Source organism: Danio rerio, chromosome 7 (genome assembly GCF_052040795.2).
Source record: "Danio rerio strain M-AB ecotype USA chromosome 7, GRCz13ab, whole genome shotgun sequence".
Classification (NCBI taxonomy): Eukaryota; Metazoa; Chordata; class Actinopteri; order Cypriniformes; family Danionidae; genus Danio; species Danio rerio.
The window spans coordinates 42576012-42595939 of NC_141027.1; the positions used below are offsets into that span (position 1 = coordinate 42576012).

Genomic DNA, 19928 nt, shown 5'->3' on the forward strand with positions numbered 1-19928 from the left:
ATGGACAGCATTTTGTACGGCCTTCTAGTTTAGTAAATAGGTAATGAAGAAATTTGTGTAATAGGAAATAGTATAATTCAGTGGGTTTATTGTGAAAAATCAGTGTAAATTTTTCATTTAAAACAAATTAAAAAGCATTTAAAAATTAACATGACATTTTGGGTAACACTTTACAATAACATTGAAATAGTTCATGTTAGTTAATGTATTATTCATTCATTTTATTGTCGGCTTAGTCCCTTTATTAATCCAGGGTTGCCACAGCGGATTGAACCGCCAACTTATCCAGCAAGTTTTTATGCAGCGGATACCCTTCCAGCCGCAACCCATTTCTGGGAAACATCCACACACACATTCACACACACACTCATACACTACGGACAATTTAGCCTACCCAGTTCACCTGTACCACATGTCTTTGGACTGTGGTGGAAACCGGAGCACCCAGAGGCAGGGAGAACATGCAAACTCCACACAGAAACGCCAACTGAGCCAAGGTTCGAACCAGCGACCCAGCGACCTTCTTACAGTGAGGCGACAGCACTACCTACTGCACCACTGCCTCGCCCATAGTTAATGCATTAGTTAACATGAATTAACAGTGAACCACATCTGTCAAGCATTACTTTATCTCTTGTTAATGTTACTAAACATAATAATGTGTTATCAAATGCATTAGCCATTAATACATAAACTTATGGTGAACAACGACTTCAGCACTATATATTACCTTAATAATTTATTTCTTTACATTAACAGCCAAATAATTTTTTGTACATTTTACATAAATTAAATATTTTATGTATTATATTATACATTATTATAATATATTTTTATTATTAAATATTTTACATATGTATTTTAAATAAAGTGATCAGCATAATTGAGTGCACACCATTTTGAAAATGAATACAGTGAATATAGGCAATGTATTTTGGTGCATTTAAACAAAACAGATTTATTAAACAGATATATTTATTAAACAATATTAAATAATAAATACTATTTTAGTCACAAAACATATTTAGAAATTAAAAGACAATTAAATTCAAGCAAAATATTTTTAAAAATTACAACCTAAAAAATTTTGAACAAAAGAAATCTTTTTTTTTATTTTCTTGATTTTTCCTCTTTTTAAATTTTTACTTAATATTTTTATATAACATTTAAATTTGTGTGTACTAGTTTTTGGTCCGTTATTGTAAGTTACTTTGTTAGATAAGCTTCAGATTTGGCTTCAGTACTGACTAATCTATAATGTATAAGCACAAATATAATATTGTATAGCTTTCTATTAACAGTATGAATTTTAAAGATAAATCTGTGAGGGGTGTACTGATATACAGTATGCTGAGCACTGTATACACTAATGCATTGGTTCACGGATTTGATAAAATGACCTGTAACAATGGACGACACATGTATTCAGCAATACTGAATCTGTTATGTAAAGTGAACATATACTATTTTCAGTTCATTCTCAGTCATTTTTTATTTACAAAGCACATTTTAAAAAAACAATTCAAAGTTGCTCTACAAATTATAATAAACACACAAAATTGTAAATTAGTAAACATACTAAACTCTTACAGAGGAAATAAAAAAATAGGAACTTACACTAAAGAGGAATATCTTGAGTTTGAGTTGAAAAACAAAACAATGAAGAGAGTTCGAAATGAGTCTGGATGGTTGTTCTAAAGTTTAATTAAGCTTGTTCTTAAGCTTTAATCTCGATCTACAAACAGACAGCATTCCAAAGCTGCCAGATCTAAGTGACCTAGATGGAGTTTAATAAGAGTATTAGTAAGATATGATGGTGCAAGGCGTTTAACTGGTTGCCAATGCAGAGGCTAAGATGCCAGAGATATGATCAAATTTTCGACTTCCTGCACTGAAAAAAAACGATGTCTTCAAAACTGCTGCAAACTATTTATTTGTGTTGAATTTAAACAAAAAAGTGCTTACAACCACTAAAAAAAATAGTACATCCAAGGAATCATCTTTAAATTATATATTTTTGTCTTGCAGCCTCATTTTGTGCCATTTGAGTCATCTGAGCGATGGTTGATTAGTTCCATGGTAGAGTGAATTGAAGTAATTGAGGCTGAAAGTTATAAATGCATGGATAACTCATTCAAAGTTTTTAAAAGAAAGAGCTTTGCAACGCGTCATGGATGATAAAAACAGGTTTTAATAACAGTGTTCGTTTGTTTAATTGTTTATATTAATTTGTCAGTTAACATATTAGTTGCTGCTTTATTTCACATGAACAAAAACACAAATTAGTAACACAATGGCTCAAGTTGGAGCAGCTTACACTACAATAAGGTTCGTACACCCCTTAAAAACGCGTCCTTAATGATAATTCATGCTATTAAACAGTTAACAGCATTAAACTAACCACTAAACTAGCACTAAACACTCTGAGCACAAACAAATTGCTTTTTATAACTAGCACTTCTTATGTGTATTACCTCTTGTTGTTGAATCGCTGAATGCCTCCTCAATTGTAAGTTGATTTGGACAAAAATATCTGCTAAATGACTAAATGTAAATGCAAATAACATCAGCTTCAACTTGCATGTTATTCGTGCTTGTTAACATTTTACTTAATTCATGTTAACCTATGCATTACCAAACACTAACTACTGTGATACAACAAAAGTTTTACACTTTGTTCCCATTTTCTATTATGTGCAGCAAAAAAAAAAAAAAAAAATCAGCTCCATCTCTGGATTCTTTAAAAGGGGCATATTAGGCTTTTTTTTAACACAGTTTCAACTTCCTTTAGTGTGTAATGTTGCTGTTGGAGCATGACAAAGATCTGCGCAGTTATCAAATCCTCTTTCAAGGGGTAACTCTCTATATCAGTAAGCATTGTTTCTAAAATCCCCCAAATGTCTCGATTTTAGTCCTGAGGTTTCTTATAAGAAGTCATATTATTCCAAATTTAAATGACTCCCTCACACACCAAAGGAGCGAGTGTTGAGTTGCATTATTAAAGCTTTGTTGGGGTTGAGGCTTTGAAGAGATGCAGCTTCCCAGACCTATTATACTCATATATCTGAAATTTCTTCTCCAAATGTTTACATTCACAGACATAACCAACATTATGTGTACTACTGTGTGTTTTGTTCGTCATCTTGACATTACCTTGTCTAGAACTTAGTTTAATACTACCTCACATGCTGTTGACAGCTAGCTTTCTGTGTGCTCTCAGGAGAAAACTGTTTTCAGGACGTTTTTTCTTTTCTTTTTTTTTTGCCAAAAGGGGTGTCTTATTTGCATTTAACAAGACAACAATGAAAATGTGCTTTTGATTCCACCACAAAAATGGGATTTAAAACATGGTGTAATAAATTAACTCTGAGGTATTTGGAGCTATAATATTTCATAGACACGTTTTGGCAAAACCTGAGACTTACTGTATATTACACCTTATATTATATAAAAACATGACATGACATGTAGTACTAGCTGTAGTGAGTTAATATCCAGCATGCTAAGGTTAGACAAGCTACCAAACATTACACTATGTACAGTCAAGGCCGAAAATATAAAATAAAATAAAAACACCCCTGGGGTATGAATGATTTCTGGTTTAACTGTATGTTAAGATACATTTAACAAAGTGTTTCCCAACCCTGTTCCTGAAGGCATACCAACATTTTCAACATCTCCCTAATTAGACACACCTGTATCAACTCATCAGAGCATCAGAAGAAACCTGAAATGAATGGGTCAGATAAGAGAGACATCCAAAATATGAACTGTTGGTGTGCCTCAAGGAACAGGGTTGGAACACCCTGATATAACACACTGAACTTATAGAAAAATGATAAAACATTGAAAAAGACATGTTTTTTTTTCTCCTGACCATTTTACTAATGACTTGGCATCATCTGTATTAAAGAGAAAATAATCACACCTTCTTTATATTCAGACGGTATTCAGTTCCGCGATCATGCTTGAAATGTCTAGGTGATAGAGTTTTTTCAGTAGCAGCTTCAAGACTTTGGAATAATCTTCCAATCTCCTTAAAACATCTCCTACTTTGGAGTCATTTCAGAGGTCACTGAAAACACACTTATTTTCTTTTAGCTTTTAATCATGTGTTGCATGTGTTATATAATTTTTTATGTACAGCACTTTAGTACCCATTGTGGTTGGTTTAAAGTGTTTTATAAATAAATTGAGTTTAGTTGAGTTCATAGAAAAAAGCATTGATAGCCTAATTACTGGAGTTCCATAACTACTCTTGAAACACTTTAAGACAAGGAAAGGAGAGCTTAAAAATATTTGGATTCAAAACATGTTTGTTTACTTTACAATTTTCAGCTACATTAATCTACACAGTACATATATCAATATTAAGACACAAAGCACATTTATAAATATGAAATATTTGTATCTAAAAGCATAATCTTTTAAAAGTTAGGCTTAATCCCCTTTCCCCCTGTTTTGCACTTTCATGTGAAGGGGTAAGTGTGTCTAATTTTCTTTAGTATGAAGGCATAGGGCTAAGGAGAAGGGCTTGATACCCCTTGAAACAGAATTTTTTCAGGACCACCCATGAAAGCAAGGGGAAAGAAAAGTGCCAGAATCAACCATCTACAACGACAGCATGGCTGGATATGCACAAATTTATATTTTTTGTCATTATTATGAAGTTTTTCAAAAAACAAGCAGATATTTTAATACATTCATAACCACATTCATTCTTTACCGTCATGCTTTTAAATAAAAACAAAGTTTCACTATCTATAATCCCTAATAATAGCTCCTGTATACATTCAAACGCCTGTCAGAAAAGTTTAGTAGCTGGGAATGAGCTTTTTACAGTGCCTGATGTAATGTTAATGGTGTTATTGGTGTGTTTACATAAATGGATATGGGCACTGTGTAAATGCACAGTATAGTTACGATCTTATTGCCACATTATATCATTATAATAACATGATATTGCTGCCTTCAGTGATTTCCTGAAGATAAATACGAAAAATAACGCAACTAGAATAACTTCAGCAATCACCATCGTCAATCTCATATGTAGCAAGAGATCATGATGCCATATGATGATGTGTGCAGGTGTCCCAATTCATAAAGGTAAATTTTAAAGTCCTTCCCTTTCACACTCTGTTTCAAGGGCCAAGAAAAGGGGTACAAAATAGAATTGGGATTGGGCCTTATAGTCAAGCTATTATTTTTTTTTAAACAATAAAAGTGATACTTTAAAGAGCGAAACTGAGTGAATATCAGACAAAAATCTAAGAAACTAATTAAATTTAATTAGTGTTTGAATGATTAAAATTATTACTATTAAGAAAAAATAAAGAGTGGTTTACCATAGTTTCCAGTGCCAAGCAAGTTTTGGCCATCAAGTTAAACAGTAATGCTAAAGAATAACTTCCTCCAGAGGTATCCCAGACGTCCTTGCAGCAGACATTCCGGTTGGCCTGAAGCAGTCAGAGAACTTTTAAATCTCTCAGGCTACTGTTTGTGATTGCTTGTATAATATTGAACACCAGTTTGAACATACAAACTGACATGCGGATAAGGAAAGATGCACACACAGAGGAAATGTCTCTATCAATGACAAGTTACCAGCAGGGCTTGTGCACTGAGCTGAAGCATGATATGCACGGCCATGACATGCACCCACTGTGTCCGTGTGTGTGTGTGCTGACACACTGTGCCCACCTAAGAATACACCATAAATCCATTAAAACACAGGAGGTTTAGCACTGAACGCGTCTAAACATTTATGATGTGCTTAAGCCCAATGAAATGCCATTCTGTAAACTCGTTGCATGAATAAAACGCTTATTTACTGCCAGGGCTTAGTCTGAGCCTTCATTTAAAGATAAGACCCGACATCCCTCTCTATTCCTCCTGCAGGTTCCATTAGGAGATCCTAGAAACCATTCTAATACAAAGAAATTAAAATAATCATTCCGCGATACCGCCGTCATTCCACATCACTGATAAACTGAGAGGAAATACAGAGCGGCAAAGAGGACAGCGGAAAAATAATTCAATAAAAAAACTTGTGATGGCTCATTCATCATGATGACATCTTGATACGTTTATAAGGTTATGTGAACAATTTTCCCAACTGAATGTCCTATCCTGGAACATCTGAAGCAATTCTGTTTTAACGGCTTTAAAGGAGCATTTCGCCATCTGCTTGACCTGTGAGTTTTTTTCTTCTGTTGGACACGAAGATATTTTAAAGAATGCTGCTATCCAAATAAGTCACCCTTAACTCCCATAGCAGAAAAAAATACTACGGAAGTCAACTGTGACCATCGACTGGAAGTGGAAGTCAACGGAAAACAATAATCTTGAAAGTGAACTACTCCTTTAAATGTATTTTTGCTTGTCCCGACACAAGAAACAGACCCAGTTTGTTGTTCCCAGGACACTGCTGAATGAATCTGCCAGGGGTTCACAGCAACAATGGGAAAGCGTGATGTGATGGCTGTGAAATTGGACATGAGGCCTGCTGTTCTGTTCCGCGCTGGTAAACCAGATGCCACCGATGCTCTAAGTGACTGTGTCTCATGTCATTTATAACAGCTGCCCCACACAGACGCTCACCCATCATTACACCATCACTACTTCATAAAGCTGGAATAATACCTGTCACTCTTAATCTAGTCTCTAAAAGTGGTGACCAGGTGGTTTCGAAGTTGTGAGATCACAGCCCGGAGTCGTGAGATTATGTCCATTATGATACAATAACCCAGCAGCAGTGCAGATGGCTTCACGGCAGCTCTCAGCCTGGGCTAAGGTCAGATAGTGATTACTGTAACAAGCAGCACTCAAAGTCCATCATCACCAAATCATTGTGACTAAATAATAATAATCGTATCATTTTATAATAACTACACAGTATGAATCATTTATTAAACATTAGCAAATAGTTAATTTATTATTTGTTAAGCATTAACTCTATCATTAACAAAATGTAGGTAAGCAGTTAATAACAGCAGATAGAAATGCTGTATTCTTGACTTAAAAGCACATTTAAAAAGTGCTTAATGATTGTATTTTCATACTTTGTCAATTATTATTTTTCATTACTAAATTAAGTATTGCATCATTTACATTTTATTTAAGAGAACTTGCTGGTTTGTAAAGATTATTCTGAATATATAAGTAAATATTAAATAAACTATTAAAAAATTAACTTTTAAAATTCTTATCATTCAGGCATATATTAATAGTTAAGTTTACATGTTGATAAATTTTTTATTAACTTCATCCAGTTTTGTGACCTAATCTAAATCTATTCATGCTTTATAAATGCCTTATAAAAGATATATAAAGGTCAATTTCTATTCATTTGAAAATACACAAATGAAACTGTATCAAATGAAAAATAAATCTTTGCAATCTTAACTAAAATAAAATGACTTTAACATGTTAAACAACACCATTGAATGCTGTATCATAATATACTGTTGAATTATTATATTGTTGTTGTTTTATTCAATTGTACGTTAATTTTGACACTCCTGTTTGTTCAGCAATGTTTAAACTTTACAGTAATTTGACTTTTATAGATAAGAATGCAAAGATGTGTTTATTTGATACAGAGCTTTTAATTATCATTTATAAGGGATTTATTAAGCATAAATTGTCCACACTTTAGATCACCAAACTGGATGAAGTTGACATTATAAAGCATTTATTAACATACAAATGAACTGTTAGCATATGCCTGAATAATTATACAGAAATGTTGCTTTGAATAGTTTATTAATCATTTACTAACTCATTCTGATTTTTAAAAACCCCAACTACTCTTAAATACAAATGGTTTGAAAATAATGTGGTCCTTAATTTAGTCATGAAAAATCAAGCATTTTAAATGTGTTTGTAAGTAAAGAATACAGCATTTGCGTCTGCAGTTAAAAAACTGCTTGCCAACGTCTATTAATGTAAAGTTAATGCTTTAACAAATAATAAATTAACTATTTGCTAATGCTTAATAGATGATTCATAAAGTGTTACCAACCATATTTTTCTCTAATGTGTTTTTCAGAAGTGTTTTGAGTAGTCAGAGAGCACTTATTATGTTTACATGCTCTCTAAAAATGCTGGTTTAATTCAACCTATTTTTGGGTAAAATATAGAATAATCAGTTGCTGGGTAAATAAAAAAAGGACCAAATCAAACAAATTAAGGTCATAATAGTAACCATAAACACATTGACCTTATTCTAAACTGCAGAAGTGCGCTTGTTTTTACTATTGTTTTAAAATTTCTGTGAGAAAATGACTAGGAATAATAAACGGCAGAAAACGGTCAAACTACTTACTCTACAAATAAGTGTGTCCATGACTATACAGACAAAGCAGAATAATCTGATAAGAAAATGTCAGTTTGCTACATCAAGCAGCATAACAAGCTGTTTTTAACATCGAAAAATGAATGGAAGTGAATGAGACTGGAAGTCTCTAGCCAAAGAGATTCTAATGGCTACTACTTTAACAACAATAATTCCAATCATAAAAACAGCCAATATTAACCTCTAATAGATCTAAAAAAATTTACTTTATAAAAAACTATGTATTTGATATATGTAGATTATGTGGCTCATGAGACAACAACTGTAAGTTTGTGCTGCGAGTAATGCCAGAAAAACCTTTCTCCAGTGTAGAAGTATTTTATTACCCAATGTAGATACTGTGTTGAAATTCTATGAATCAAAGTTCAGAAAACTTCCTGTATTTTCTACCAGATTGTCCACTCATCTTCCTTGTAAATATACCTGTTCAATATAAAATCAGGCTCATGAACTTAAAGTGTTCAAACTGACAGACAAGAAGAAAAATATGTCCCCGGTTTCATATACTTGTTTAAAAAAGTTTAGTTTCCCGAAATAATTCTCTGATTAATCACTTGCCCTAATGTCAATACATGTAAGAAACCTGAGAGCTCTCTGATCCTCTATATAAAGTGTATTGTGGTACTTTGTATTGCCATAAGTAAAGCCATTAGTACACATGCACTATGACCAAACATGGAAGATATTGGTGAACAAGAAGTTGTTGTCTCAAGATGGACGTCAGTAATGTTTTTTTCTAAGGCACATTTATTAAAATTATTTAAATTTCCTAAATGAACCTAGCTGTAAAACCAGATCTTGTTGTTAAAAAAATACTGTATTTCATCCATTTGCCAAATCAAGTATGTCATACTGTCTCTCTCCAATAATATTTACTTGCTCTTTTTACATCTTGGTATCATAATGGTCTAAATTTGAAGAAAGAATACAAAAAAAAAAAAACTTGAGTGACCAAAAAAAAAAAAAAAAAAAAAAACTAAGCCATAATATTAAGTCTGAAAGAATGACAGAAAAAGGTTTCCCTCCATGAGTTCCCAAGTACAGTTAGCAACGTTTGAGGCTTGCTTTTTAGAGTGACAGATTGCAGAAGTGAGGGAAAAGCGAGCACTGGCTTGAACAAAGCACGCAGATGTTCCTCATTGCGGCTCATCTGCATTCTAATAAATGAACAGGAATGCAATCAGCTGCCATAGTTCTCCGTCTCTGCCTATAGTCAACACACACCACACACACTACAGCGCAGTCTGTGTGTGTTTAGAGCGTGCAATCACAGAAAATTACAGCACCTGGCCTCTCCCCTCCTCTCTTGTACTCTCCTGATACCCGTTGCCTGCTCGTTCAGACTTCTTTTTCTCTCTGTTGAGTTGCAGCTCACAGGGGATGTATAAATATGTGCATTTCTGACACAGAAGATAAAAAGGGGCAAGTGGGTGTTTTACACATGGCAAAAGATAAAAGGGCTGCAGATACTGGGATGTAAATGTAGAACGGGTGAAAAAACTGCAAGTCTTCAACATATAACATGCCTGTGATAAGACTCTTTACATGTTCTGCTTAAGATTTATGTTAAAACACACATGGCCTTGAGGACTTGGCAGCACAAAAATGGAAATAAATTGTTTATTTACTTCTCTGAAGATGAAATAACTAAGAGCTTCCCCGGCAATATGTAAACCGCTGGGTATAGAGAGAGGGAAAGGTAATTGCATTAGGACACAGCTTACATTCCCACAATTCCTCCAGAGGACAATAAATAAGGCAAGTTGATAAAATGCACTGGTGCAGTCACCTACTCACTCAGTGCTTGGTGGATTGGGAGTGTTTGTTGATTGTATAGATGTAAACAGGGAGTACACAATTTTTACGCAGATGTGCAATGAAAAATTCACACCAGATATGCTCATATATTTGACTAATTAATTTACTAATTAAGTAATTATACCACTTGTAATCTTGCTGCACAAAATGAAAATTATTAAAACCATTTGCTTAAAGAAAGCATCTAGGTTTGAGGTATATTTACTTCAGCCTGATTGTAAAACATTTGTTCTGTGTAGATGTGCTTAAATCCACATTAAGGACACATTCTGTCGAATGACCTACATGCACACTTTACTGGGCAAAATTGGGATAATGGGCAAGAATCTAGCCATAGTAATCAGTTTATGCTCTAAGCCATTTACTTCTTTACCTTTATAAAGGAAAACAGGTTAATGCATTACATTGTTGGCTTATTAAGGTAATATTGGCATATTATATAATAACATATATTGTAAATGCACTCAGTAATTCACAGCTATATCGTTCATTGCAATTATCACTAGTTTTCTTCATAAACAGCAGATTCAAAGAGCATAATTGGTAAAATATTGTAAACGGTGTACCTGTAAAAACCTGTTTTTTTCACTGTTGGATCATCAGTTTGTTTTCTCATTTAAACAGAAGACAACTTCTATCTTTTGGGCTGCGGAATGGCAGTTAATAACATATATATTTGGTTTGCAGCTGACTGTCTGAAGAAAAACACTTCTCAGAGTAATATAATGTGTATGAACATATGGACTGTTATAGATTCAGCTGTGATTTATGTGACAGTCAAACTCTAGCTTAGTGCTTTTAAATACAGTACCATTTGGGCTGTTTATACTGCCGGTTGCTTAATGCATCGAAGCATCTGTGGCCTGTCTCAGAAGTATATTGGCTCAAAAGAACTAATATGTTTAGAAGAGACGGGAAGGTCTTAATTTACAATTGCAGCCCTAGCCCAAGCAACAAAATAAATAACTACTTCCCAAATTAAAACACGAACCCCTCGTTTTAAACCAATACTAAAATAAAGCATTCTGTAATGATAAAAGAAATTGTGATCAATTATTGCCCTATGTGCACTCTGTAGTTATATGTTCTCCAATTTTTTTTCTTGTTGTTATTGATACGTATGGCTGTAAAATGAACTGCAGCCAGCAAAATACAGCTTTCATGCTCTTGTTATCATCACATTTTCTATTTTCCTGGAAAAACTTTTAAAATCCTTCATTCAAAAAATAAGTACAGTATACGCTTTCATAAACATCTCAGGAAGTAGATTTGTCAGGGTACTAAAATTTCAGTATTTAGTACAAATACCAGTGAAAATACACCAAATTCACTACGAAAAATACATTTAAACAACAATTAAATAAACACATTATAATAAACTGTATTTTAAGTCATTTTAAGTATATATATTATATTTTTTTTTATATATTTGTTTTTTTTTGCACATAGTTAGGGGTTGTTTTAATTTGTATAGATCCATAATAAAAACAAAACAGTAAACCTTTTTAAAATAAAGCAAGCACAGGCTACAAAATGTACTCTCTGTTTTTTAAACTGCTACCTTTCTTCATGCAGTTGACAGAAGAACTGGCATGTGATAACTAAATAAGTCAAAATGTAGGGGATGAAAAGGGATTTTTAAATATAAAATATGCATATTTGTACATTTAAAACTTAGCTCAGGCCATTTCTGCATCTGAATATATGTGTTTTCAGAGAGAGTGACAAGTGTTTGTGTGCTTCAATGCTGCACATTTTAGTGCAGAATAGAACAGCGATTAAACACAGTAACACTATTTGTGGCTCATATTGTATATTCATATTGTGGCTTTCCTCCTATTTTCAGGTCCTCTGTATTACTGCAACTTAAAAACCCTGGTGCCATATTGGTTTTTGTTTTGACACATATGACTTGAAACACCGGGTTTTGTGACAACACAATTAGAAAGTTGAACAAGGTCTTAATTTATTCTTTTTACATAATTAGTACATAAATATTCAGCTTTAACATATTAAAGGTTACAGTCAAATGCTCATTAATTTTAATAATGGTATTTAAAAAGAATATTTCCAATGTTTCTAACATAGATAAAAACAAAAAAAATGTCTTGAGCATTTAATGAGCATTATTTCTGAAGGATGTGCACTGGAGACTAGAGTAATGACAGTACAGAAATAATAAAGACCAGAGTAGGTTGTAACGCATTCCACAGTAACATGTTACTGTATTCTAACTTCATCTTTGAGAAAGGCAGTTGTAACATACACTGGGATGCTTATTGGACGCTGGGGACCCAATGCTGCTGTTTAATCTATTTTGCAGATGACGAAGGGGGAGACAGGGAGTAAATTCCTTCCTCCCAGCTTTTGCAAACCCAATCACATTCCAAAACACCCTCCAGATTCAAAGAAAAGAACGGCTAGAACTCAAAACTCACTCCAAATAATATGTAATCTGTATTTGCAATCTATATGCTCTGCCCTATAGCAAAAGTAGCTAAAATAGTATATGCATGCACTAATAATGTCCTTTTTGGGTCTTATATACTATAGAAATGCATAGACGCTATCTAACGTGTTTAGAGTGTCATGTTTAGTATCATTACGTTTCTCCTGCTATTTTCGCTTTCATGTTTTGGGGGGGTATGCTGTTGTTTGTTGTTGTATTTGCACTGTCGGTATTTTGCACTGTCGTATTTGCACTGTCTGTATTTTGCACTGTTGTTGTATTTTGCACTGTCTGGAGGCAGCCCCTAAGCTTTTCACTCATCACAGCACACGTGCTGCTGATGATTTGACAATAAAAGTGATTTGATTTAATTTGATTTACAAAACATGGTGCTGAGTGCATGATAATAACTTATAAGGCTTGCATTCTTTAATGCTCAGAGTTAAAGTCTGTCTGTATGTTCAGGGAGGATCCTCATTATGCATATGAGTGGCCCAGAGACAAAGGAAATCTCCCTCTCAAACTTTGCCCAGAAATCATTGGTCAGTCAGTAGAGAAAAGGTGTGAATTGACCCATAGATAAAACCCATCTACTTCCCACATTCTGCGCAACAATCCTGCAGCAGAAAGGTCTCGGCAGAAGGTTTCCGCAGAAGTGCCCCTGATAGGGCAGACTGTGTTTTTGTACCCATGTGACTCGCCTGAGTCCACATTTCTTATTTTCCAAAAAATTAAACTCAGTTTAAAGTTTGCGTCTTGCGTATCCTCCAATCTGCGTCGCAACCTCCACGCTTTAAGAACTGACTTCTTAAAAGACTCCATCTTCCATGCATCAGAGAAACTCGCACAATGAGCAAAAGAGACAGACCCACTAAATCCAAGTATTTAGTTGTATATTAATAATGTACCTCTTTATCAAAAAAGTGTTTTTAAAATTTTGGTGGTCCTTAATAGTCGTGTGGAACTGAGCGAGATTTGCCATTCTATTATCTAAACTCTTTATTTCCTTGCTTTCTTTTTTATGTTTTTGTTGTAATGTGTTGTACATGTGTTTTTTATATGTCAGACTAGTCAATAAATCACGCTATAACCACGTTGGCTTATCTTTGTTTTGTCTCACAGAAAAACAGAAATGGTCACTTTAACAATAGACCCCTGCTACAAGCTTATTAAGTTTACTAAAACTTCTGAACTATTCATCTACTACACAAGAAGTAGTTATAATTCCCTTTCTAAAAAAATAAACAAATACAGAGTCCACTCAAACGAGTGGGCAAAGTCATTTTATATTTATTTAGTTAAATTAACTATAAGTAAATTTTGAATATGCATAATAATTAAATACTTGTTATTTTTATTCATTAATATTCATAAATTAAGCTAATTTCGCTACACAGTAATGGAACGAATTACATTTTAAATTTGTGCAATTTGATTATAGCTACTAAAGACAGTGTAATTGCGTTACTTAAGTAACAAATATAGTTTAAGAAGAAAAAAATGTTTCTTGTAGATAATGTTTTCCGCTGCAACATCAGTTATTAAGCATGTGCTTTTAAATAGCTGGAGAACAAGAGCTGAAATGGCTGCTGTTGAGAGTGTTTGCTTCTTCAAATGGAAATACAGACATTACTTTGATTTCACTGAGCGCAAAAATAAAACTATTGCTATAAAATGCAGTATGTCCAGTCTCTAAAGAACTTTCGACTGATTTTAACTCGACCAGCAAATTGTTCAGAACAGCAAAGCCTTCTATGACAAAACGCGTCAACAAGGAGGACACTGGCACCTAAAAACACGGCAGTCCATCTCAGCCTAAACAGGCTAAATTGAATTTTTGTGCAGGATCAGGAGTGAAGGTGCTTTATCTTGTAAATGTGAAGAGAAGTGTTGGTGCTTATGAGGCCATTCACGTATCGCGTCTTTTGTACACTCAAGTTTGTTATTTCCAATGGAAGCGCATGGCCTGCGCACACATATTTAGAGCATTTTTCCAGGCCCGCAACAAGAACTGACCGATCAAGCTTCATATTTTGTATGGAATATACACATTTTAGTCACCTAATTACCACAGACAAATACAGAACACCCAAACACTGCAGTGCTTTTGCATACTATGGATGTTAGTGGTAAAAGGTATCCAGTTTCCTTCATGTCTTCTTTTGTGTTAAAAAAGACAAATAGGCTTGGAACAAGTGCATTTTTTTTCGTAAATGCTTTAAGTCTTTTGAATATATCAAGCTGCTGTGTTCAACCTATTGTAATGTTTTTCAGTGAATATTAAATGACTGAAAGAGCTGCAGTTTCTTTTGTATTTTTATAAGTATTTTGTATGTAAGTATGTTTTTAAAGTAACTTCAAAGTAAAAAAAAAATATTGATCTGATTAGTTTTTACATAAAGAAATTAGTGATGTAATGAGATTACAATTTTCCAGTAGTAGTCAGTAACTTGTAATCTATTACTTTTTTTTAAAGTTACTAACCCAACACTTGATAAAGACACAAACCACATTTGTAAAAAATGGATACTATTGGTCTATAGTGACAGACTAACTGAAAGAAGAACCACGAGAAATCACAAGTCTGCCATAATTGACAGGAAGACAGTATAATCTTCAGACTTTTAAAAGTAGCCTTTATTACACTGGATAGTCAATTTCTATAAAACATAACATTTATATTGTGCATAAAAATCAATTCCACCTCTCACTCACACAAACACAAGTGGCTATTTATTTTGAAAGGGGCACAAGCATCTTGGGAGCACTTTGTCACTGCAGTAAACCACCTAGAGTGCCTCTCTCCTCAGAGCCAGCTTACAGCGCTCTAATTAAACAGCACATCTACAGGAAAGAGAGAAACGCAGTGCGCTAACAAGCATGAGGACGGGAGATTTAGAGACTCTGGGTCAGTCTCATCCTGGTTTTAATCTGACACTGATAGAATGATCCTCGCATGCTGTTACACTGAGGAAGCTAATCTGTGCGTTTGAGCTAGAAGAGATCTCTGCTTCTCCTTTAATTAAAACGCAGCAGGCAGGATTAAATGGCATCGTGGCTGCTTTCTAGTGGACGCATTTGGCTTTGAAAATGTCAGCCCTCCAAATGTCAGCCACCCGGAAGCTCTACCGCTGCTACGGCAGCCAAGCTGGCCAAACGCTTAGAATGAGCTAAAGTATATGGACTTAAAACTATATCACAAAATTTGCTGGTTTTTACTGAGATACCGAGTATAATCTCTACAACAATTCATATGTATCCACCAAAAAAAAAGCTTAATCTTTTTTTTTTTACAAAGATTTTTGTCTAGTTTCTAGTTCAAATATTTTAAACTCCTTAAACCAGGAAGCATTTTCAAACATAAATACTGCTGTTTTTATTTCTTTTATTAAGAAATAATATGCCAAAATGAAGTAAGTTTTTAATAATAGAGTTTTGACAATCTGAAAGTGGGTTAAGCAAAATAATCTTGCCTTTCCTTTTGACATTGGCAGAGTATTTTACTTATTTTAAGGAAAAAACTCACTTATTTTTGACATATTCTTTCTTAAGTAGTATTTTTTGCTTGTCTAGAAATTCTTAGATTTTTGGACAAGAAACAAAACAAAAATCTAAGTAAGACAAGCCCTATTTTGTGTGGAAATGAAACAAATGAAAAACTCACTCAATATTGGCATATTATTTCTTAAAAGAAGTAAATATGTTTTGCTTGTCTAAAAAATACTTCTTGATTTAACAATGGTTAGATATTTGGACTAGAAACAAGCCAAAAATTCTAAGTAAAAATGCATTTTTTGCAGTAAGCACACATTATGAAATATCAGTTTGATCCATACTGAAAGCTAGAGATCACCCTCATGCATATCACTGAAGAAATTTTGATACACGGACACTGGAGAGTTTAAAGCTGCAAGGATCGGTCGATCTTGCTCGTCTGTGTTTGTACTCGGTGAAGAGCTGTGAACTAATGATCTTCACAGCCAATCACAGTCATTTTTGTTGCATACTGGTGGATACTATGGCAAATCAGCGGTGTTGCATTCAACAGGGCTTAAATGTTAGCAGGAAACTGACTTTTTTTATTTCAGTACTGAAATTCAGTATCGTGACAATTCTAATATAGTAAAAGAATCAGTTTATTAGCTTGAGGTTGATTAATGGCATGAAACTTGTGTTTGGGAAAGAAAACGTTAGTTAACTATTGCCATTTCCCTTAACTGAAAATGAGGTCTGATATATCTTTTTATTTTCACTATCCATTGAGGTTAGACCTTCAGGTCACTCGGAAGGTGATGAAATGATAAATTTGTGTCGCTTTCTCTTCGCTGATAAGATATACAGCCAGGTTTACAATCCTGTGTGACTCAGGCGATACTTCTGGGTTTTTTCCCAGGTTTAATCCTCAATTTCAGTTTTTAAAGGTTGCCACGTGAAATCTGTCAACTGTTGTAGATAGCTGAGTAAAGCCACATTCACACTACCAGCTATACACAGTGACAAAGTGAGAAATGACCATTCATTTCAAAGAAGAGTTTGCGACTTTCTGCAATCTCTGGTGACACAAGTGACCATTAGCGGCTGGATAAGGGGTTGTGTCCAGCGATGCAACAAATCTGAGAATCCTTTAACTTCAAGCAAATGAAGAGTGACTTCCACAAAGTAACAGCCAATACGAGCATCAGTAGAGCACACATGATAATTTCTCAACCCTTGCAGAAGCGGTTGTATTCTCAGTACTGTAGACCTACACAGATCACCATTTGATGCAGATAGATAGGCTCAAAGACCAAAAACATTGCCAGAGCATCTGTTTTCTGTTCTTCCTTGTAATTAACTGTTTTACGCAAATATTCCATACTTCATGTTTTCCCTCTACAAAGTCTATTTTCAGCGGCAAGAAAACTTATTTGCAGTCAATGATTATCATCATAAACGTTTCCTAAGTGACCTCAAGGTGACAACGCCTACTAGCAACTTCAATAACCACCCACAGTTAAAGGCAGCTACAAAGTTGTGTGAATAGGTGTGTGAATGAGGCTTAAAAAGATCAAAATGCTTAAACTGATCAACCATGAAACCAAAATAACTGATTGGTTTTCCTTCAGCTTTCGGTCCCTTATTTATCAGGGGTCGCCACTGGTAAACACCAATACAATCACGCACTCATAAATTACGACCAATTTGTTTTACCCATATCACCAATACCACGTCTTTGGACTTGTGGGGGAAATCGGAGCTCCTGGCCAAAACGGGGAGAACGTTTAAACTCAACATAGAAATGCCAATTGACTCAGCTGGGACTAAGCAGTGACCTTCTTGCAGTGAGGAGGTGACAGAGCTAACCACTGACCACAGCGCTGCCCCTTGGCATTTTATAGGAATTAAAAGATAGTTCCTTTCTTTGTTCTTCTTCAATATTTTACATGAAATCTGAGAGCTCCCTCACAAAAAAAATGGACAGAATATTCTCTGTGACATCGCTGGTTCAACTGCAATCAAACGAAGCTCAAAGAAAGCTTTTGTTTGCCAAAAAAACTGTAGTTTACAACTGTAAAAACTGTACAAAAAACTTTTTTTACAGGATGATTTTTTTTTTTACAGAACGATTACAGATGAAGCACTGAAGTCATATGGAATGTTGACAATATTTTTTGCTCCTATTCAAGACTTTACGTCTTGAGACTGTTGCTGTTTATGGAGGATGAGGGAGCTCTCAAATTTTATCTAAAATATCTTGATTTGTGTCCTAAAAATGAACAAAGGTCTCAGAGGATTGGGACAGCATGAGGTTGAGCAATTAATAACTAGTAACTGTTAACTTTATCACTGTATAGACCAGGGGTTGCCAAACTTTTCAGCCTGCATCCCCCAAAATAGCAATGTCAGTGACTGAAGACCCCCAGTTTTCTCAAAGTTTGTTATAAATATACAAATGTTGTGCACACAACTATAGACATGTATAAACATGAGCATACTGACAAGACAAAACACATACTGACAAAAACAGTCAAATAACCATGTAATTTTTGAAGTCATTTACTAATTTTATTTAATATTCACCTCAAATATTTTATTTTTTTATTTATTAGAGTGCCATAAAAGTTGTCAGAAAGTTTAAATTGGCTCCGTAAAATCGATCTACTGCAGCTGACACTATTGCTGTGTGGTTAATCTGAATAGGGGTTGCAATAAAATGGAAAGAAAATGTAAAAGCCGATGGATTTTTATATGAATGTTGTTTTTGTCGTTTCATTAATGTAACTATTAACTATCTTCTGTGGGTTATGAATACAATATGGTAATTCTAATAGTTTAATGAAATTTATTTGAGTTTTGGAAATCACCAAGTGGCCCCGTGCCATAGTACTGCGACTCCCCAGGGGGTCCCGACCCCCACTTTGGAAACTACTGGTATACACTACTAAAAAAAAGTATGAAGTCTTCCTCAATCTCTGATATCAAAGCAGATCTGCCAACAATTAGACATTATTTTAAACACTTAACTGATGTTCTAAATGAATTTGAAGTAAATGTACTGTATGCCAGCAAAATGCCATTATTTGTAAACAGTTCGTAAACACACACACAAATCCTTATCATTCACATGCTACTGTAGTACATTTATTCATTGCACAAACTGATTTTCTCATCACTTTTACAGCCCTAACCAAACCATCCCCAGACTGTATTTCAGATTGTCAGTTTTATTGTTATTATTGCAGGAGGACTAGAATACTGACTGATATATCCCAAACGATAAGACATTACCCATCACTACTAAATGACACACATCTAATACTCACCGATGACTTTCACGAAATACGCGTCGGCCTCAAAGTTGTTCTTCAAAGCGTGGATGACGAGTTCTTCTTTCCCTTCCACCTTGCTGAGCACGATCATATCTAATATACCCTGCAAATGAGAAATCAGAAACAATGTATCGAGCCCATTGAATCTCTCCCGTCTGATGAGCACTCATATCCTTAATGGACTCCAGCAAGCTATTACACTTCTTATCAGGCCTTCTCTGCGGTCTATCGGTCTCGTTCTTAAGAAGATGGCTGCGCGGGGGCTCCTGTTCAGATAGCATCCTAATACTGTGCTAATGATGACTAGCTGGAATGCTAACAGAATGAGACATGCGCGTGCTGTTTGTTTAATGAGCCTTTAGCTCCATTAGTTATGTAAGCATGAGGGAATTCGAGGTAATTGGCTATATTGTGATTACGATGGGGAGAAGGTTGCGATACAGATGGAGAGAAAGGGGTCGAGGGAGGGAAGGAGTGAATCATAGAGGAAAAGGAA

General features: G+C 34.5%; 1 protein-coding gene across 11 annotated transcripts in view; it reads right to left on the bottom strand.

Moving 5' to 3' along the window:
- Window positions 1-19928, bottom strand: part of itfg1 (integrin alpha FG-GAP repeat containing 1) — a 250996-nt gene that overhangs the window by 59803 nt on the left and 171265 nt on the right. For 10 of the 11 annotated variants that reach the window (XR_015496042.1, XR_015496043.1, XR_015496044.1 and 7 more), the window contains exon 12: window positions 19427-19535. The exons of the other annotated variant lie outside the window; for it this stretch is intronic. Coding sequence is in view for 1 of the 10 variants with exons in the window: in XM_087261654.1 (XP_087117780.1) it covers window positions 19427-19535 (109 nt within the window). In the remaining 9 variants the exon portion in view is untranslated. The remainder of the gene's footprint in view (window positions 1-19426; window positions 19536-19928) is intronic. 11 annotated transcript variants of the gene reach the window in all.